The sequence below is a fragment of the Physeter macrocephalus genome, chromosome 7 (genome assembly GCF_002837175.3).
Source record: "Physeter macrocephalus isolate SW-GA chromosome 7, ASM283717v5, whole genome shotgun sequence".
Taxonomy (NCBI): Eukaryota; Metazoa; Chordata; class Mammalia; order Artiodactyla; family Physeteridae; genus Physeter; species Physeter macrocephalus.
Window position 1 is genome coordinate 343,627 of NC_041220.1, and position 21,932 is coordinate 365,558.

Consider the following 21,932-nt stretch of genomic DNA (forward strand, 5'->3'; position numbering starts at 1 on the left):
GGGGAGCGCGGGGACCGAAGGGCTCTGCGCGCGGCCGGCGCCGGGGCCGCCCCTCGCCCGCGGCCGCGCCCCCCGGCCGGGCGGCCGCGGACGAGGCAGAAGCTGGGGCCGGGGTAGCGGGCGCGGGCGCGGCGGCGGCCGCCGGGCCCCCGGGCGCCTTGCCCCGCAGCCGGTCCCTGACGCTCGGCTCTCCCTGGCCCCGCAGTACGGGTTCGTGAATCACGCGCTGGAGCTGCTGGTGATCCGCAACTACGGCCCGGAGGTGTGGGAGGACATCAAGTAAGTGCGCGCCCGCCGCCCCGCTTCCTGCCCGGGGTCGCCGCGCTCCCACGCTCGGAGCCGGCCGGGAGGGGCGGGCGGGAAGGAGCCCGGGCTCGCGCGGCCTCCGCCCCGGCGGCTCCCACGCCGAGGGGCCCCGGGGACGCCGGGGGCCGCGCAAGCGGACCGAGACCGGCTCGCGGGCCCTTTGCACACCTCGCAGGCACGCGCGGCAGGGACGCCTTTCCGGGCTGCGGACGCTCCCTTCTGGGCAGCTGTGAGCCGAGCGCGGTTTTCCCCCTGAAACGGAGGGACACCTCTCCCGCCCCCCCCCGCCCCGTCTTTTACGTCTGGTTTCTGCTGGGTGAAGGCTGTCGGCGGTAGGAGGGCACCCTAGTTTCTGTCCAGAGCTGTGAGCCCAGTGCCCTGCACGTGCGCGGAAATCCGCAGCCACTGGGAGTTTAGACCTGCTGCAGCGACCGGGGCATCGTCCCTGTGGACCCCTGAGCGTTGCAGTCCAGCAGCGCTCTCTGCTTGTCTCCCTCTCACTCTGGCGAAATTTGCGTGTAACGTGTATGGATGACCGCAGCCAAGTCGCCACACCGACACCCAGTGGTCTCTGGATTTGCATCCTGGGACAGCAGTGCGACTGCCACAGGCAACCAGAGGGAGAGAGGGTGTTTTCCCCGCTGGGCAGAGAACACCTTGCTGTTACTCACTCTCGTTGCCTGTGCTCACGGATTTCCTTCTGTTACGTCAAGTAGGTGATGCTTTATGCTGTTTGCTCCTAAATGTGTTACAGTTCGTGGCAGTGAATGCCAACAGGCTCTATCATGCAGTTCCGCGATAATGATTTCTTCTACAGATCTGTTTCCGTGGAAATGCCCAGGATTAACTATTAAGCAGTAGAATGCAACTTTTCCTCCCCTTGGGTCTGTACCCTTGAGCATCGTTTCAGGTTCCATAAGCCACTTATGTTGCCCACGGAGCACATCTACTTACTATAAAGAGAAGTGGGGATTTGAGAGCTACGTGGTTCAATCAAATGAGAATCTAGGCACTACAGCTTACTTTGGGATTTGAACTTTCTATCCACCTTATTAATACCTTCATAATTTTTATGTTTCTTGGTAGACAGAGTTATAGAACAGGCAGGCATCAAGAGTAAGATGTTAAACGGTGTACCCTCAGTGTAGGATTGTTTTTAAGCCGCTTTCTCTGTGAATGTATGAGAGCACCATATATATCCCCCACGTGGTAATGTCTCGTCCGTAAGCTAGAAATCCCCAAATTTCCCGGTGGGTGTGCGATGGCAATGAATATGTTTAGAATCTTGAGAGCACAGGATGGCTGTTGTGGTGAAACAGTCTTATGTATGTTTATTGGATTTAGAACGTGTGTCTTACCCATTGTCAGTTTCAATCACTGTCAGATACAGAAATGAAAAATAATACCTCATAGGGAAATGTGTCGGAAATTTAAAAATTAAAGTAGTGAGTGATTTGTTTATGTTGGCCATATTTTCCACAGAGAAGGTCAAAAATATCTAAAAATTTACAAATCCCCTCGATGTGAGAACTTAACTCTACGAAAGCATGCTAAAAATGTTTCATTTTCCTTTAAAAAATAGTAACTTTTAATTAAACATCAATATCGTCTAACTCATGAATTTATTTTTAAGTAGCATCAAGCAGCATCCTTCATCTGCTTTAAGTGCTAATAATTTAAATCATACAAAACATTTTTTTTTTTCTGGTAAAGTGAAGCAAATCATATGGATCTTTTTCCTACAAAATGACCTCCAGGATCGTGTGCCCCTGCAAGAGAAATGCTGTTAGTTATACTCGTGTTGGCAATGCAGGTGTTAAGTTTGATTCTCCTTTGTCTCAGCATCCCTCTTGGTGGAGCCCGTCTTGTCTTGGATATGGTTTAGTATCTGGCCGAGAGAACCTTGCTGAGCTTTCTGCATGGAGGACCTTAGAACAGCTCACTGTCAGGACCCCTGAGGGATCACTCTGTGCTCCCTGGAAGAGTATTTACTTAGATCCACAGAGATTCTCACTGCCTGGGGGCAGGACAGGAGAGGTTGGCAGGGTTTAAGTTTAAAATGCTCTCTGGGAGACTCTGAGTCCTCCTCTGACCTCACCATCTGCTCCAGGGAGGGTTGCTGCAGTCACTGGTCCAAGATACTTTCAGGTTTACCTTTTTATGGAAACTGAATATATGAAAAAAAACTTTTTTGTCTCAGTAAATTCCAGACTCCTCTAGCTTCCTTTTTGCTCTGTGAGAAACTGTCTAAATTGATGTTTATAAAATTTCATGTAATACTTTTTTGGTTTAGGAGGAAGTGGCCATCCATCCTTCTTCAGAAAGTATGCCAAACATTTAAGGACAAGTAAAATCCTAAGTAACAGATTCCAGACAGAAAATTCTAAGTGGGTGAGAGCCAGAAATACTTCATTGTAAACTCCGTATCCACTTACACTATTACCAACAATATAACCATTTCACAACAGTTTTAAATCTCTCTTTGTAAGAAAATGAAAAATTGTCAAGACTGAGGGTCAGCAAACTTTCCCTTAAAGGGCAGAATAGTTAATATTTTAGGTGCTGCAGGCCACGAGTCAATATTGATGATATTATGCGTACCTGTATAACCATTGAAGTGTAACCACTTAAAAAATGTAAAAGCCATTCTTAGATCCCCAAACAGCAGAAACCAGTGTTGGTTGAGATTCGACCCAGAGACTGTAGTTTGCCCCTCTGATCTAGACCATAAATATATGTAAAAAAAGTCAAAGAGACCTCTGAATCTACCTCAGATCTTGTTTTGTTGGCTTCCTTTCAGTTTTGAGATGGCCCTTTCTGGAAGCCATGGGTCCTAAGGGATGAGAAATATCAACCGCCATTTCAGGAAAAACATCAAGTCAGGATATACATATTAGAAAAGCACCTAAATACTTGATTTAATGACCATCTCTGTCACCCTCCCATTGGCCCTGGCTGCGCTAACATTGCATCAAATTGCTGGGTCCAGAATCTTGGTATGTGATTTGGAAGTGAAGTAATGACACTGTTAGTTGATAAATATTGGAGTATGTTCCTTTAGAAGGCCCCCAGGAAGATGATTACTTCCCTGTGTAGAGAACGCAGACATGTTTGGTGTGTGTTGTGAGATGTATCTGTAGCAGGGCAGCGTACTTTTTCATTCAGTGACGCAGACCTGCTTTCATTCTCTAGTTAAGCTTATTTTTAAGGAGCACAGTCTAGTGTTCGGGCAATGAGGATGGGAAAGTGTTTGACATAATCCTTGCTTTCACATAGAGTCTAGAGATACCAGGCTATTTCTAATCTTATTATATCTTGATTTTTCTGCCTGTAACTCAAACATGGAAGCACTTGGCTGTTGGATAGCATATTCTGATCTTCCAGTTTTGAAATTAATGCATCTGCTTGAATTTGCTAATCACGAATTAATCATTATAGTTCATATAAGCAAATGCGTGGCTGTAAGCTAGTTATGTGACTTTCCCAGTGGCCTAAACTTTCCAAGGCTCAGCTCTATAAGGAAACGTAATAACTACTTCTTAGGGTTGTCATATGTTGAATGATGCCTGTGAAGTGCTCAATACAGTTCTTGATAAATAACTGTTTAGTAAATGGTAGCTGTTAACGATTTTCACTCTAGAGCCGGAGTTTTTCAGCCCGTCCCTTCCCCAGCTCCCGCCTACGTAAGAGTAATCCGTTGAACCACATGCCACACCCCTCTCAGTGTGCACTCATTGCTCCAGGACAGGGGGTGACTTCTTGTCATTCCACTCCCTTTGCTACTTTCTCCATGCTGTGCAGCCGGTACCTGTCCTTCGCATGCGAGGTGCCCCTGAGATGCTCAGGTTCTTCCTTCCTGGCTCTGAGCACCTTCCCTTCTTACTCTTATGGCCCCCAGCAGGTTCGCTGCGTCTGGCTCATCCTACTCCCCCCCTTCTGCACGCAGGAAGACTTCCTTTCACCATGCTCTTTTTCTGCTCAGGCTCTACTTTGGAATCCATCCTACATTGTATTCTTCTAGCCTCCCCTCCCCCAATTCCTGTTTGTTATTTGAAGATGCAGCATATGCTCTTTTTAAAAATCATTAATTAGTTTGTTTCATTTTTTAGATCCTATATATAAGTGATAACATACAGTACTTGTCTTTCATTTTCTGTAGTGAATTATTTCACTAAGCGTAATACCCGCCAGGTCCATCCATGTTGTTGCAAATGGCATTATTCTGTTCTTTTTCATGGCTGAGTAATATTCCATGTGTACATCTACCGTATCTTCTTTATCCATTCCTCTGTTAATGGACACTTAGGTTGCTTCCGTATGCTCTTAATATTCATTTTGTCGAAACAAATTAAAACCAAATAGTGGACCACATTTTGCCATGTTTTAATCAGATCTTCCTATTCCTGAGGAGATATAATTAAATTTCTATACCTTCCTATATTCTTGCTCAAGTAGGTTTTAAAATATTAACAGTACTTTTTTTTTTATTATAAAAGCTGTTTAAAATTTCCAAAGTCCTTTCCTCTCTAATTTCACATGAGTGCCACAATACCCATTTGAAATAAGAAAGGCCTTTCTACCTCAATTTTTTTTCCAGCTTTATTGAGATGTAATTGGCCCATAACATTGTGTAAGTTTAAGGTGTATGATGTATGGATTAGATATACTTGTAAATTGCAGAATGATTTGTTCCTCTATTGAAAGTCTTTGTGGTCAGTCTTCAGATCACCCAAACGTGGGACCTTTCAGTCCACACGGCCTGCTTGCTCTCAGCACCCTCCTGGGCCGGGGGTCAGTTCCTCAGCCAGGCTGGCCTTTCCCGTCCACAGGGAGGACACCTGTGCTCAGTAGGGTCTCTCTCCACACGCCCCACTCCGTCCTGCAAATGGAAAATACTTCCCAGCTTTGAGATGGCAAGACAAATCTTACTTCTTAAGGGAAGACTTCTTTCACCTCCACAGCTGTACTCTTCCTTCATAGCACATGCACAAGTTGATAATTACTTATTTGTAGTATTATTTGATGAACACCTGTCTTATCTCACTAAAGTCTAGCATCTATAACTAGCAGAAGCCTCCTTTCTCTCTGTATCTATCTATCTATAATATGTATACGAATTATCTTTCATTTTTTAATTTCCAGAGAATAGAGCACATGTATATTCATCACACTTAATATTTTTTTTCTGTAACCAGGATTTATTATGTCAGAATGGTGACATCTTCAACTACTATTTAATAAAATATAAGCTCCGTTGAAATGGGCATTTCTGATAGTAACAAAGGCAGAAGGTGTAGCAGTAAATTATAACTCTCTTTTTGGGAGGGTCAGCGTTCACACATGGATATAATAAAAGGATTAAGAACACTGCTGTTGGATTACCAATTTCAGAAACCCCAGGACACTTACTGGGTTGGATTCAGGGCAAGATTGAATCCTCTAGCAAGTGTCTCAAAGGTGCTGTTTAAAGTCAGTGTCGTAGACTGTAAGTAGACTTTTGTGATGCTGAAATTAAACTTAAAAACCAGATGAGAATGCTCCCCAGGACCTGCAGTGCTGAATGTAACCCCTCCTACGTGTTGGACACTTACCATATGTTCCGCAGTGGTGGTCCTCAAAGCTTGGTACTTGTTAAGTCGCCTAATACTCACAGCCACCATAGAAGATAGATTTGTTCATTATTCTTATTTCATAAATTAGGGAACTGAGTCTTCAGGACTTTAGATGCCTGCCTCAAGCCACTCATTGGTTAATCATCAGAGCAGAGATTTGGACCCAGATAGGCTTGCAATGATCATATTATGTGCTTTTCCCCAAACAAGGACTTCACGAGCTTCTCCTTTCCGATTTTCCGAAGACGATTTAGCATGGAAATGGGCAGCATATATGTGTGTTACTACTACCATCTTTGTTTTTGTTTTCCTGTACTTTTCACGCGCTTGCCAGGTGCTTGTGGCTGTTATATTTTTACAGGTGGTTTTATTCAGGAACAGGACCTCTACTAAAGAAAATCAGAGCCTCAGGAATTCTGAGCAGTTCATGTAGTTCTGGAAGCGCCCTGGGCCGCTGTGCCCGTGAGAGCCGTGTTCAGGGTGAAGGACACCCAGGGCTGAGGGGCTGGCTCGTTGCTTTGATGAAGCTGCCGCTGAGTGTGCTCCTTTGAAATGTTTGTGATTGTGTTTCCAGAACTGGGGCAGTTTACTCACGAGCCTGTTTCATGGCAAGCTGGACACAGTCAGAAAAAAAAACCATTATGTATCCAGAGTGGTACTTTGCCTAAATCCGTGTCACTTGTGAGAACGTGACTGTCACCGTTTATAGGGCTTGGATGAGTGAAGACACTGGCTTGAGAGGACTGACCTTCACCAGCTGGAAGGGGGTCCGAGCAGGCGGTCTCTGTCCTCCAGACCCCCTAAACTAGTCTCTCCTTCGGGGATTCAGACTTTTGGGAATCGTCGGATTGTGCTGTTGAAAATTGAGAGGTAGTTAATGCTTCACGGCCACTCCAAATAAGGGAATGTAAAATTTTAATTTTTAGGTGTCATACATCGTAATTGCCTTGTTTTATGGTGGGAGGTTTTCATTTTAATACCAGATGGACACAACCCAGCCTTGAACGTCCTTACCTCTCACTAAAATGGACCATCCTAGGATTTATCGTCACGACGATATCTGCATACTGTCTTTAACACAGCATGTGCTGGGACGATGGTTTTTACAGGATCCGCACCCCTGGGAGCTGTCGTTGGTCAGGTTGATCGTTTGATGTGTGTTGATCTTTTCTGCCTGAGACCAGACCTTATTTTGAGACTCCTGTATTCAGCCTGTCCCGTCTAAGAATTCCCGTTTTCATACCTCCCTGGGAAGCTTCTTTACCTACTAGCCAGCAGTCTCTGTAGTATCCTAAACTTCCTTGAGAGGCGTATAATAGCAGGAGCTCAGTGTCAGAACATGAATTCAGTTTTGTACATTCACGTTTTGAAGATAAGGAATATCTCCTTAGGTATGGAGTTACGAGAAATGCTGCCTGGATGTTTCTGACAACTTTAGAAAATAAATAATAAAAAAATTCCCAAGTTTGAAAAACAAACTCTGAACTTCTGCCAGTAACGTGTGATTGTTTGATTTTTGGTAGGGAGTTTGGAAACACGTGGAGGGAAATGTATTTAATTCATTCATTCACTTCTTTTCAAACATGCAGACATTCACAGAGTGCATGCTCTAATCCAGGCATCTGGGTTAGGCACCAGTGATTAAAAGAACAAAACCAGGGGCTTCCCTGGTGGCGCAGCGGTTGAGAGTCCGCCTGCCGATGCAGGGGACGCGGGTTCGTGCCCCGGTCCGGGAGGATCCCACGTGCCGCGAGGGCGGCTGGGCCCGTGAGCCGTGGCCGCTGCGCCTGCGCGTCCGGAGCCTGTGCTCCGCAACGGGAGGGGCCACAGCGGTGAGAGGCCCGCGTACCGCAAAAAACCCCAAACAAACCATAAAACCCCACCAGGATAAAAATATCTGCGACCCTTTCGGGGAAAGGTAATTTGTGTAAATAAATGATCAGTTTAAATTCCAACGAATAGCCATCTCTAAAAGTAAGTAGGAAATGAACTGCTACTGGGCACATTTTTCACGTATACAGACTCAATTTTCAAATACTTCTTATGCCTACAAATATATAGAATAGAGTTATTTCTTGTTTTGTTTCCAGGTGAAAGTTAGAACTTTATTTTTAAAGCTCTTGGGAGAGGGGGGACTGGCTTGGGTTTGGCTATCTGAGGTAGTAAATTCTATCGGCTAAGCGACACACTAAGTGCGACTTCAGTTTACTTGTGGGGTGCTGGGTGGAAACCTCTGCCCGCGCTGTCCCCGCTTCTTCCACTCGCCGTTTCCTTGTCCTCCACCTTCGTCTCCTTCAGCTACCGACTCCTGTCGGTCAGATGTTCGCGATGTTGAATGTGGGAGGCCTTCTCCCTAGATTCTTCTGCCACCAGCACGGCCCCAGGTAGCGCGCTTCTGCCTGTGAGAGGTGAGCGCGCCCGTCCTCGGGGCGGTGCGTGTGGGGTCCTTGCTCTCCGTCGTGTGCAAGGGAAGGCTGTGACCTGGGATGAAGCCAGCTGAGCATCTTTCCATCTGGGTTTACTTGGTGGTCAAAGAAAGTGCCTTTTTACCTCACCCCACCTCACCTAGGCAAACTTAAAAGTAAACCTTCTCTAAATATTTATTACTGTCTGCTGACCTCTTTCAGGTAGTAATGCACCGAGTAGAAAGAGCTAATGCTTAACCCCCAAACACAGTTATTAAGTGTACAGGGAAAGATAACACAAACTACGGTCAGTCACACTGTTTGGAAACAGTGGGAGACGGTAGTCGTCTGGGTTTATCCAGGGGATCGTTACACAGTCATAATGGGAAACAACAGGGTGTAATCACACACACCAAGATATTTGATGATAGTGTTTCATCGGTTGCCATTTGGTAGATGAACAGCGCTGAATACATTTTAATCCAGTTTGCCTATGGCTTGATATGGTCCTTTTTGTCAGCTAAAAATTATTGGGAAAAAAAACCCATGTCCAAAGTGTTTCATTTTGGGGAAAATTTTCAATCATGTTTCTCAGAGAAGCCTGTGTTTTTCTCACATGTAAACCGCATGTAACTTAAATAACAGGGAATTGTATAATTGTCTTGTGTAATGCAAGACTAAATTGCTGCCCCAAAATATATTCTGAACAATGAATGAGTCTAGAAAATTTGGTCAATGTGCATGGCTGAATTTGGATAATTTAAGCATAAAATGAATTCTACATATGAAGAAAATAAATCAAATATTGTTAGAAATGTTGTATGTGTATATTTGAGTCATCCTTTACTTTGCTTTTAAGGAGGAAAAAAAAAACTTGAAAGTTATGGGATGACAAAGTGAGGGATAGAGAAGTATAAGGTGATGTTACCTGAATTATGTACGGTGTTTATGTAATCTGAATAGTAGCTTACTTCCCAAACTTTCTTTTATTTGTTGGTCACCCTCTGTGATTTCAGGTAGCTGGTGAAAAAACATTTTCTTCCCTCAAAGAACAGGTACAACTGAGAGATTATTGTTATAACGTCTGTGCTTTCTGGAGGCCAAAACGTTTGACAGCAAAGAGTCTGAACGAACCTAAGTTTACCTCAAAGTTAGAAGAAAAGCAGTGTGGAGAATTGAGAGACATTCACTCAAAATGTCTACTGGCTTCAATGGCCATATTGACAGAAATTAATTTTTTGGGTATGGCTGCTTTGGCTCTGTAAATTCTCCTGTTCGGTGTAATGGAGCAGACCAGCTGTCAGTAAAGTGTTTGCAATATCTCCAATTAGCTTTTACCCCGAAAAGGGAAGAATCTGAAGAATGGGCTGCAGAAAGGCGTGCGTTGGGTCCAGAGGGATGAGGTCCCAGACGTAAGTGTTGCCTCTGGACCCTTTGCTGAGACGTAGCTTCAGGAAGCCTCTTGTGGTCACTGCTTAACCTTGCACCCTGCCCCTCCTTCTCCACCCTCGCCTCACACGTTTATCCTGATCTTTCTTTTGTAGCATTTATCACCTCGTAATAAATTATAAAATGTGCATATATATTATGTAAACATAGTAATATATAAGTATGATAATACATGAATATAAGGATACATGCTTGTTTGTTTCCATCAGCTAAAACGTAAAGCTCTTTGAAGGCAGAAATCTCCATCTGTTTCGTTCATTCATATATTAAAAGTGCTCAAAAAGGGCTTTGGAGCATAATAGATGTTCAGTTATTTGTGGCAAGACTCGTCCCCCAGGGGGAAAAGGACCCAAAGGGCGACGCAGAGTTCCCAAAGATTTCTAAGACAAATGTATATAAGGAATTCTAAGCATTTTGAATAATTTATTGGAATTCAGTGTGAGATTTTTGAGAAGACGATTATTTCCTTTCATGTACTGCTGTTTAATTTATATCTCAGCCTCCTTCCTGGGAGCATGTTGGGCTGATTATTCCAAGAAGTAAAGCTTAAAAGATACGGGTGCTTATTTTATTAAAGCAAGAGAAAGAAAAGAGGGAATGCATTGACTCATGGTTAGGGGATTTCTAGGGAAATGGCCATTTCTCTATTTTGTGCAGAAGAGCTTTGTATTCTGTTTAACGGTTATGAATTGCTGACTGTTTCTGAGAAACTGAGTTCATTACAAAAACTTATGTCGTTTGATTTATCTCAGTTGGAAGAAAAAGAATAGGGCATAGTGAGAGCATGAGTTAATTTGTCCTTTATTATATATTTAATTAAAATTTATTTATATTTTATTAGAATGCCCTAAATCAGAGGCTTCAAAATTCCAATCTGTAGGCCAATGCTGTTTCATAATAAAATGTTAGTGACAAAATGAGAAAAATTAGACTCTCCATATCCTGCAAATCAGCAATTTCTTTTCTAGGAATTTATTCTAGAATAAATTAGAATTTACTTTAATTCTAAATCTAGAATTTTTACATAGAAGTATAAATAATACTACACAGATACTCATCACAACATTTTGTTTGAACTTGTGAAAAAATAAAAGGAATTTAATACCTACTAAAACTTCAGTGTTCCTAACCAGTGCAATTTTATGTAGTCAAGGTATAGAAAGGTATATTTATTGACATGAAAAGATGTCCATCAAACAGTTAAGTCACTAAAGGAGGTTTTAAAGCATTATGATCTGGTGTGTGTTATATACGCAATTATTTTCAAGCATAAGGAACCTGAATATAATACCAGCGGTGGTTGTCTCAGGATAGTGGAGGATTTTTTAAAGTTTTTCATTTCATATAGTTTATATTTTTATACAGTTAGAAATTAGAATGTGTAAGTTACACAATAGCATTTATCAAAAGATAAGTAAGTGTTTTTACATTCTATTTTCATAATTTGGGGATATTTCACTGACTTGGTATTAAAAAGACTTGAAGTTTTGAAGATGTGTTCCTTTCATTTAACCGCAGCTTATGTTCAGCCAAAGGAAGAGTTTCACAGCTTGTGTGTAGCTCTTTGATTTTTTTGAATATATAGACATGGCAAGCGCTGCGGTCATCAGTTATATATATCAGTTATATACATAAAATGCCTCAGCAGCTTAGAACACACTTTTGCACTCTTTACCTCACTACAGCTGTGGAAGGTGGGTTATATTATTGTTCCCATTTTATTTGTTTGTTTGTTTGTTTGTTTTTTGCGGTACGTGGGCCTCTCACTGCTGCGGCCCCTCCCGTTGCGGAGCACAGGCTCCGGACGCGCAGGCGCAGCGGCCACGGCTCACGGGCCCAGCCGCTCCGCGGCACGTGGGATCCTCCCGGACCGGGGCACGAACCCGTGTCCCCTGCATCGGCAGGCGGACTCTCAACCACTGCGCCGCCAGGGAAGCCCTTCTCCCATTTTAGAAGAGAGGGTTTAAAAAAAAAAAATTATTGAAGTATAGTTGATTTACAATATTAATTTCTGCTGTACAGCAAAGAGATTCAGTTATACACATATATATTCTTTTTCATATTCTTTTCCATGATGGTTTATCACAGGATATTGAATAGAGTTCCCTGTGCGGCACAGTAGGACCTTGTTGCTTATTCATTCTGTATATAATAGTTTGCATCTGCTGACCCCAAACTCCCAATCCTTCTTTCCCCCGAGAGAGGGGTTTTAATGCTCACATGCTTTATGTGATTTGTCCAAGTTCATTCGACTAGGAAATCCTGGGCTCTGAAATTCACGTCTTCGTGCCCACCAAAATCATGCTTTTCCCCCCACGTGCACTGTTACGCGTAACTGCAGGCAAATAAGTGGACTGCTCTGAAGAACACAGGGTGTTTGAAGAAATGTCCATCCTCCCTGGACCCAAGCTGTGCTGCCATTTGGAGCAGACACTGGTGTCACAGCAACGGGCAGCCACTGTGACAGCCCCACTTCCGAGGGAGAGAAGGCAGGAGGCTGCCAGGCAGTGAGGAGGAGCTCTCCCAACCCCTGTGGTGAAACTTCACCCAGTTATGTTCTCCCCGAGCTGCCTGTTTTTGTGCATCTCACGTGGACAAGGTGTCTGGGACCTTGGCTGTGCTCTTCCAGGGCAGGCGGTGTTTTGAACGATGGATTTCTCCTCGCGTTTAGACACTAGTTTGAGAAAAACAATCTAAATCCCATCAAAATAAATATATAACCATGACAGCTATTTAACTGGTAACTATGATTTCCTGTCACTTATCCTGTGTGTATTTTGAGTTACTGCACTTAATACGCTGAGGATGTGTTGGAAGATGCTACCTGTCCACCGGGCACCTCAAACTTCATGTGTTTAATACAGAGCTCTGGGCCTTACCCCTTGGTCCACAGCCAACCGTCTGTCCCAGTGCAGCCTCTGGTGACAACATCCTTCTGGCTGCTCCGGCCAAAACCTCAGTGTCATCCTTGTGTCCTCCCCTTCTCTCACATCCCACGTCCATTTCATCAGCGAGCCAGGAGGCACCTTCATGTGCACCGGAATCTGGGCCACTTGCCTTCCTCCACTGCTTTCACCTGACTCAGGTCACGTGCCTTTCTTGCCTGAATGTCCCTGTGGCCTCTAACCTGGTCTCCTTGTTGTGGCCTTGCTTTGTCCTTGCTGTGACCTTTCTGTCTTTGCTCTAACCTTACTGTGGCATTGCTCTGACCTTGCTGTGACATTGCTCTGTCCTTGCTATGACATTGTTTTGTCCTTGCTATGACCTTACTGTCTTTGCTCTGACCTTGCTGTGACATTGCTATGACATTGCTATGACCTTGCTGTGACATTGCTCTGACCTTGCTGTGGCATTGCTCTGTCCTTGCTATGACCTTGCTGTGGCATTGCTCTATCCTCACTGTGACCTTGCTCTGTCCTTGCTCTGATCTTGCTGTGACATTGCTCTGTCCTTGCTCTTTCCTTGCTGTGACCTTGCTGTGGCCTTGCTCTGACCTTGCTCTGACCTTGCTGTGGCCTTTCTCTGACCTTGCTGTGGCCCTGCTCCGTCCTGTGCGCCTTCCATCCACGCTCAGTGTGGCCCCAGCACCGTCCCCTCCCTGCAGCTTCTGCTGCCCCCCCAGTGCCCTGGGCTGCCCCCCCGCCCGGCCAGTGCCTTGCACCTACTGTCCCTCATCCGGGGCTCCCAGGCTGCTCAGGGCTCCCTGCAGAGACGCTTCACACTTGACCCCATTGCCAGCTTCTCAGCGATGCTTCTGGCTGTCGTACTTGAGTCCCTTACCCCCTTGCTCAGCTTTATTTTTCTCCAAACTACTTGCCATTATTATATGTGTGTGTGTGTGTGTGTGTGTGTGTGTGTGTGTGTGTGTGTATCTTAGCTATATCTTAGTTTTATGCCTCTTCTGTCTCCCCTCCTAGAATACATTTGTTCCAAGAGGTTGGTGCTCTCTCCTACTAAAGGCTGTATCCCTAGTGCCTCTAACTGTGCCTGGCACATAGAGAGACTCAACACATATTGCTGCCCATTAATTTCACCAAAAGTTATTTCGTGATTATATTTAATATCAGGTATAGTATTGGGCATTAGAGTACTATACAAGTGTTAGTCTTGTTAAAACATACTTAAATATATCCTTTTTAATTTGGGGAGGGGGATGTGAAATAAAATCTTTGTAATCACTAGACTTTTAGATACCTGTCACTGATTTAACCAAATTTGCCGAAAGTAAATTCTGTTCTAGATATGCAGCCATTTCTTATATGAGCATTGTAGCTGTTCTTTTATTTGTCTGTCTTGTTTTTGTTTCTAGGAGAGAGGCACAGTTAGATGAAGAAGGGCAGTTTCTTGTCCGAATAATATACGAAGATTCTAAAACATATGATCTGGTTGCTGCTGCAAGCAAAGTCCTCAGTAAGTTAAATGCGACTCTCCTTCTTTGGCCGAAACCACCGTAGACGTCCAAAGGCACGCGTGGCCCAAGGTCCGGCGTGAGCTGCGCAGGACGCGAGCTGCCCAGCCCCGGCCGGGCGGTCACGTGTAATGTCAGCCCGAGGCCACACTGGCTCCGGATGCTCTTCTTACAGACTCTTTAGAGAAGACAGGAGCTCTCTGCCCCTCCCCACAAAAAGCCCTGTGTTGAGGAAGGAAAAAAAGTATTGATACTTAATGTAATAAGTTAATAACGCGATAATTTAATGTTGCCATGTCAACAGCACAGTAATTACCAAAGTGTAGCGTGCAGAAAATATTATTTCCAAATCTCTTGTAATCACAGGTTTTGTTAGGTATTGGTAAAGGAAACAAGAGACTGAGGTCTGCATGAGACAAAACTCATGCAAGGAAGGCAAAGTCCAGAAAAAAAAACGTCATGGGAAAAATGTTGTTTTCAGAGCAGCGTCTCGCATCCTCGTGTACTTAATTTACAGCTAGGCTGCAGGTTGGATAGACTAGGTGGATGCTGTTTGGCTTTGTCAGATATAGCTAGAAGAGCAAGTGCTACCTTTTGCAGGATACAAGAATTACCGAGAAAAAAAGTATGGTAAATTGTTAATAAGAAGAAGAAAAATATCTTGCCTCATTGGTAATCAGAATTGACACAAATGTGAAATAATTTTTATACAAATTTGGCAGTTAAAAAAATATCTAGTGTAGTCAAGGGTAGAGTTAAAGAAATCGTGCACGTTTAAAATCTGTTGGTAAGGGCTTCCCTGGTGGCGCAGCGGTTGCGCGTCCGCCCGCCGATGCAGGGGAACCGGGTTCGCGCCCTGGTCCGGGAGGATCCCACGTGCCGCGGGGCTGCTGGGCCCGTGAGCCATGGCCGCTGCGCCTGCGCGTCCGGAGCCTGTGCTCCGCAACGGGAGAGGCCACAGCAGAGGGAGGCCCGCGTACCACAAAAAAAAAAAAAAAAAAAAAAAAAAAAAAAAAAGAAAATTTTAGGAACTATTAATAATTGAATATTAAGAAAAACACAGGGTCTTAGGGTACATACTATGTGCAACCGAGTTATTAAATATGCATATTTATATAAAGAAAAATAATTTTACACCACAATATTATGTGCATTCTTGATGATTTTCAAGATCTTTCTGTATTTTTTGGAAAAAGTAAGTTATACCTTAAGTGTAAGTTTAAAAAAGCTCAGAATTTTGTCATGCAAGCTGAGAAACTCCTTGGCTTTAAGTACAGACTTACCCTGTAATATGCCGTCTTCTCAGATTTCATTGTATTTTCCTGGCCAGGTGTTTCTCCTGTGATCTGTTCACTCTGCACAGAAATTGAGGATATTTAACATTTTTATTATGCACTTGTCTTCATTCCTCCCACTAACAATTTTCCATCTCTAATATATTTTCTTTCTGTTGCCTCTCAAATCTATAAACTAGATCTCAATGCTGGAGAAATCCTCCAAATGTTTGGGAAGATGTTTTTCGTCTTTTGCCAAGAATCTGGTTATGACACAATCCTGCGTGTGCTGGGATCTAACGTCAGAGAATTTCTGCAGGTGAGGAGTTTGAGGTCCTGGAGCTAAAAGTTCTGAGTTTTTGATTTTCCAATGTAGTCTCTAGAATCCTTTTGTTCAGCCATCTGGATGAGTGTCTAGCTGCTGAAATGGAATCATAGTGACATTTTTCCTAATTCACTAAAAGAATAATTATTGGATGGTCTTGAATACATTTTAGCATTTTTCCTTCATATTTTTTCTTTAATTTTTGGTACTGATGCTGAATACTCAAGTTGTAAAGTAGTGGTCTCTGAAAGACTCTACATGTTGTGGTCTGTGCAGCGGCCTTTTTAAAAATAGTTCTTTGTGCTAGTAGCTGTGGTTTTATGTATATAACATGGGCTTATTTTCTACTTGTAAGTCACTCCGAGTTTGCATAGCGTAATTAAATGGCGTATCAGTATCTGTGATGTTCTACCTGAAGCTCGCTGTTTCGGAGGAAGCGCCTGCCACCAAAACAAATTTGAGAATCATTGCTCCCGGTTACATATCAGTTGATCTACTCTGGAGAGGAAAATAGGAAGTCTTCCGAAGTCAGTCTCAGGTGAAGTCAAAGATAAATAATGTCGTCAAAGGCCTTTGTCTTCTTGTTAAAATTACCTTATTTATTTTTTATTATACTAGCAAATGACACATTAGGTGGGAGACTATTTTGGGATTGACTGTCCTATTTTAAGCACAGGCATTTGTGAGACCCTCTTCTTGAAATGTGTTAACATTGAATGTTATGTGGTTGTTTGTAAAGGCTATTTCTAAACTGGCCGCTGAAAGCAGCCAGATCTTGCTGGAAAATGATGTCAGTGCAGTACTAGCTGAACCGGAGCCCAGTTTGGGGGGAATGTAAACTACTTGCAGTCCAGCTGCATTACTGATTTAACAGCCAAAATAAGAACTGTAGTGTTGAATCAAAATGTCGGTGGTTTACAGAGTGACATTTTTCTTATAAACTAAAAACAGCATTAAATCGAGATGGAAACGGGTTTGTGGTCCCTGCCATGGATTTACGAAACTGCTGGTGTCCAAAAAAGCTGCCACTTCCAAATGAAGTAGCTGCCAGGAGATATTTAAATTAACCTTTAACAGGTTGTATTTAAATGGATTACTCTACATGGATTAAAGTTTGAGATGTAGAAGTATTTGGGGATTTGGGGGTTTTGAATACATTTCCATTTTTAATACTTCTGTTGACTGCTGTCACCTCAGCTAAGTTTCAGGTTCAGTTCCTCTCCCTTAATTTTAACATTGTCAATGGCCACATCTGTGTCAACAAACGGTTTACTTTTTTTTTTTTTTTATCCTTTACTCCTTGTGACCGACTGCTAGGCGTGTAGTGGGACAGCAGAGGATGGGCAGCTCCTGGAGGTTTCTCCTGTTCTGGAGCTGCCCTGCCCGGCAGGATGGTCTCCACGTGAATGCTCCGCCTGTGAAACGTGCTCCGGGTAAAACACACACCAGGCTTCAAAAAGAATGCAAATAGCTCATGCCTATTTTATGTTGATTACATGGTGAAATGATAAAATTTTGGAAATACTGAGTTATATAAAAATGTATCATTAACGTTAATTTCACTTGGCTCTTCTTCCTTTTTTAAACATGGCTACTAGAAAATTTAACATTACATGAAGACTAATATTTGTGACTTGCCTTAATGGCTGTTAATGCCTTTTATTTTCCCGGGGCAGCATTATTTTAAATAGTCCCGAGTCTGTTTTCCTCAAAGTCAAGAGGCAGTTTTAGTTAATATACCTTTAAATTACACACGATTTTATTTTATTTTTTTCTTTCGGTGCAAGTGTGAGCAATGAGGAAACTGGAAAGTTAGAATCTGTGAAGTTTTCATCAGTATTGTCTATTTTTGATTGAATTGTTTTTTTCCTGGTTTTGAAACTAAATATCCTAATGGCAAATTGGCTACATTAACATACTGCTTTTCTTAAAAGTAGATACTTGTGTTATGAGTAGGCTAATTACAAACAAATTAAATGGATCGTTTTTCTGTAAAAGTGACTATGAAATAAAGCAACTGATTTTCTTAAATTGTTTTAAGATCCTAGCTCGCATTTAAAAATTGACATTTTTCATTACGTAAAATAATATAGACTTTAAAGAGTTAGATAACCTGGGCCTTATTCTAAGGATGGTTAAAAGATTCTTTTTGTCTTTCACCACCTGACTTTAACCATTCACTAAATCCTTAGGCTCTATGTCGTAAGTACTGAATTTTCAGAATCCTACCACTTTTCTTCATTTCCCTACCCTTCCATGGGACAGTCTACCATTATATACAGGACGGATCGGTTTCCCCATCTCTCTGCATGACCCCTCCATCTCCTCTCATTCTATAACTAGTGACTTTTCTGAAATGCAGATAAATCTCCTCCCATCAGGTACTTGCTTAAACCCTTCAGGGATTCCCAGTTGCTCATTGGAAACGTAAAAAGCAATTAAAATAATTGAAACTACTCACATCCCCGTCTGTCTCTCCTCTTACTCTGCCCCAGCCCAGCCAAACAGGACTTCTTCCAGAACGGTTTTTTGTTTGGTTTATTTTAAACTTGCTCTCTCCATCCTCTGAGCTTTTGCACCTGCTCTTTCCTTTGTCTGGAACACTGTTCCCGCTCCTTTTCACCTGGACCTGTCCTCTTCATCCTGCTGGTCAAATTACTTCTTCCAGAAAGGCTCCACTCCTCTCTCCTGGCTCTACCCTATTTAAATCAGGGAACTGACATTTCTCATGTTTTCACAGTACATCTATTTCCTCACCCATAGGAGGTCTCACACCGTAGATCATTTCCTGTTTGGGGCTGGAATGTAAATGCCATGAGGCCAGAGGTCATGTATAGTCTCTTAATGATGGTATCATCACAGACATTATCTGGGAATGAAAGAACATTTTTAAAGATGAATATTTGATGTTTATACAAAAATAGGAAGCAAATACCCCAGTAGCTCAAGATTAATTCTTTTATTAAGAATAATAAAAATCCATTTTGAGTGAGGCTATATAACTTTGTTTAGAGATTGATTATAGATTGAAATATAGACGAGTAGATACACTCGAGGCCAATTTCTTCTTCATGCGGGCAAGGCAAATTACTGTTTATTCATTAACGTACAAGTGACATTACTTGTATCTATTGAAACTTTTAAACTGTTTGTCCTAATATTTCCATCTGAGGCTCTCAGGCAACAAGAAAATAGCTACTGAGATTGTAACACGGGATACCACTGGCCGTGCGTCAGGCTGGGTTCCTCCATCCACTCCCATCCTTCTGAGGAGGGCTTCCTTGGGGGGTGTCCCTGCCGGCCTCTCAGTGGGATACATTATTAACAGCGACTCCCTATTAAATATACATATTTTTGCTTTTCTTGAAATAATTTTTAAGTTTTCTGAGTACCAGGCACAGCATATAACAGGCAATCAATAAAGAGTCTTCAAATGGTAGAATTAGTTAATTCTGAGTTCGATGTCTATACTTTTTATTTGGCCCAGCCTGTTTTATCCAGATAATACCTCTGTTCCTTTATACACATTTTATGCTCAAGGAGATGCTGTATAGATAGTATCTGTAGTTTAGGTCCAGAAAAATATTTGTTTCTCTCGTGGATTTTGTCATTTCCTTTGATTAGTGAACTTAAAACAATTTAGCAATTTACCAGCTTGAATAATGGGCATTTCTCCTTTGAAAGGCTTTGCTGCCAATAGCAAATTCCTGGCTCTGCTTATACACTCTCCCTTGCGTTTTCAAAGTCATTTTAAGCATTTTTACATCATGCATATTTTTAGTCTCTACCTCAAGACTTTCACGAAAAGAGCTACACATCTTAAATGGATAATGTAATAAAATACAGGTTTTAGAGGAAACTTTTTAGAAACATTATTCTTCCAAAGACATTACACAATTTGGAATTGATTTTTGTTAAATGTCCTATGAAACCGTCAGTTTGTGGACTATTGATAAAAGTAGATAGTCCTTGCAATTAATTATTATCCTTTTGCTGATTTAGTAGCCGAAAACATGATTTATCAAAAAGAGTTAAACAAGGGACTTCCCTGGCGGTCCAGTGGTTAAGACTCTGTGCTCCCAATGCAGGGGGCACGGGTTTGATCCCTGGTCAGGGAACTAAGATCCCACGTGTGGTGTGGCCAATAAAATAAAATAATTAGAGAAGAAAAAAAAGAGATAAACAAGAATAGGAAGACATTTTGATTTAGATTTTTGGATTTTACACACTTTATCTCGATTTATTATCTTAGAGGTAAGACTATATTTCAGCAAGAATTTTTTCTCTATTCTGCCACTTTCTTATCCTTAACTTAGGAGTGAAGTGTGGTTTCATGCTGCTGCTGTAGTAAATTTCTATCTGAAGCTTCTAGTGTATTGATGAAAAGAATGCAGAGAACAGATAGGATTTGAAAGCTCCATAAAACATACAGCTGGTAAGGAATGTCCAATCTGATGGTATTCCCAGCCGAGTCCACACTCCCTGATGCCCTGTTGCATTACTGCAGACTGTGTTTTCCCCACATCGCCACACTAGTGTCTCCCGTCTCACACGCTCTGCTGCAGTGTGATGGTGCCTCTCCCCCACGAAAGGGTGGAGTCCCCTTCCCGTGGACCTGGGTTGGCTCTGGTGATTATTTGGCCAGTAGAATATGGCAGAAGTAACGTTCTGATACTTCCTAGGCTAGTTCATCAGAGCTCTGGAAGTTCCCATCTGAGTACCTGGGAGCATTTGCTCTTGGGAAGTTCCCTGTAGGAACCCAGCCCATGACAAGAGACGCCCAAGTCACAGGAGGGCCTGTGCAGGCCCGCGGACAGCGCTGCTGGCTGCGCTCTCAGCTGTTACGATGAGTGCGTCGCAGCCTCTGTCTCACTCCAACCCGAGGACTCACCACCTGAGTCCAGACAGCCCACAAAACCATGAGAAACAATATTAGCGTGTTAAGCCAATAAGTTTGGGGTGCTTTGATACGCAGCAGTGGATAATTGGAACAGCACTCTGTGTGTTGTTTTTCCTTCTATGTTTTGTGTCTGTGTTAGTGTGTGTGTGTACATGTGTACATGTATTTACGGATGGATGCGTAGAGCTTTGAGTTGTCCATGTTTGAAGAGGTAAGATGGTATACGGCCTCTGGGTCTGGAACCCAAGTCAGTCCACAGCAGGGCTACTGATTCATTTTCAGTGGTGTCTTGTTATTTATTACGTTATATATTTTCTACTTCCCCAATAATTTTACAGAGGTAAAATGAAACCTAAATGAGCATGGAAAGCTGACTATTGAAAAATAAAGGAGCAATTTGCAATCTTAGAGACCAGTCAGGATTTAAATTATGAGCCTGCTTAAATATGCATAGGAATCTTAGTGGAAGAAGCAAACAAATATTCCGTCGTCGTTTGCTGGAAACACTGGCTTCTTCCACTACTTTGGGTTTGGTGGCATTTTCACTTACTTTCCCAGTTCATAGACCTAAGAGTCTTCTGCCAGGGCCTGCGTTCGGCCTGCAACGGGATTTTCTTCAATCCCTGTCGGCTCCAGGGTTTGTCTTCTAAAAGACTACGCTGTAATTTGGCCAGCCCGCCAGGAGCAATCTCGGGTTGATGGCTGATCTGAAAGTCTTAAATGTTTGTGCAAAGTGTTATTTCGGGAAATAGGATTTTTCCTGAACAGCTGTGAAATTCTAATATTTCCCTAAATTATTTATAATGTTTCTTAGAAAAAAATGCACCATTCTTTTTTTTTTTTAACTTTTGAATTTCAAAAAGAGCTTGTCTCAGAATCCCAAACACCAATTTCTATAACCTGTGTCTACCTGAAAAAAAAATGCACAATGTAAGAGCCATGAGTTGAGTTGATTCGGTGTCTTGCTGAGGACTGTAGCCAGGGATACAGCCTCTCGGGTGACTCTGAAAAACCGTGGCACAGATGAAAGGGGCAGGTCAGTGTGTATGTGGTGTTGGTGACGGGGTATGTGCAGTCAGGCGCACATCTCGGTACCAGGCGTCTGCTGGCCACCAGGAGCAGGGATCTTAGTTAATGGCTTTAGTGCTTTTCTGAGTGGTGGAAGATGCAAGAATCTAGGTTCATCAGAATTTCCTAACTACGTGAGGGCCTGTTCTAACATTTTTTTCATCTCTGATCTTCACCCTGAATTC

General features: G+C 42.8%; 1 protein-coding gene across 4 annotated transcripts in view; it reads left to right on the forward strand.

The window, feature by feature from the left end:
• Positions 1 to 21,932, forward strand: part of GUCY1B1 (guanylate cyclase 1 soluble subunit beta 1) — a 49,726-nt gene that overhangs the window by 645 nt on the left and 27,149 nt on the right. For 2 of the 4 annotated variants that reach the window (XM_007113324.4, XM_028491549.2), the window contains exons 1-3: positions 1,001 to 1,018; positions 14,082 to 14,182; positions 15,655 to 15,773. In XM_007113324.4, coding sequence (XP_007113386.1) covers positions 15,681 to 15,773 — 93 coding nt within the window. In that variant the 5' untranslated portion in view covers positions 1,001 to 1,018; positions 14,082 to 14,182; positions 15,655 to 15,680. Of the gene's footprint in view, positions 1 to 205; positions 280 to 1,000; positions 1,019 to 13,759; positions 13,840 to 14,081; positions 14,183 to 15,654; positions 15,774 to 21,932 lie in introns of those variants that run through there. The other 2 variants (XM_024126646.3, XM_028491550.2) reach the window with 2 other exon arrangements.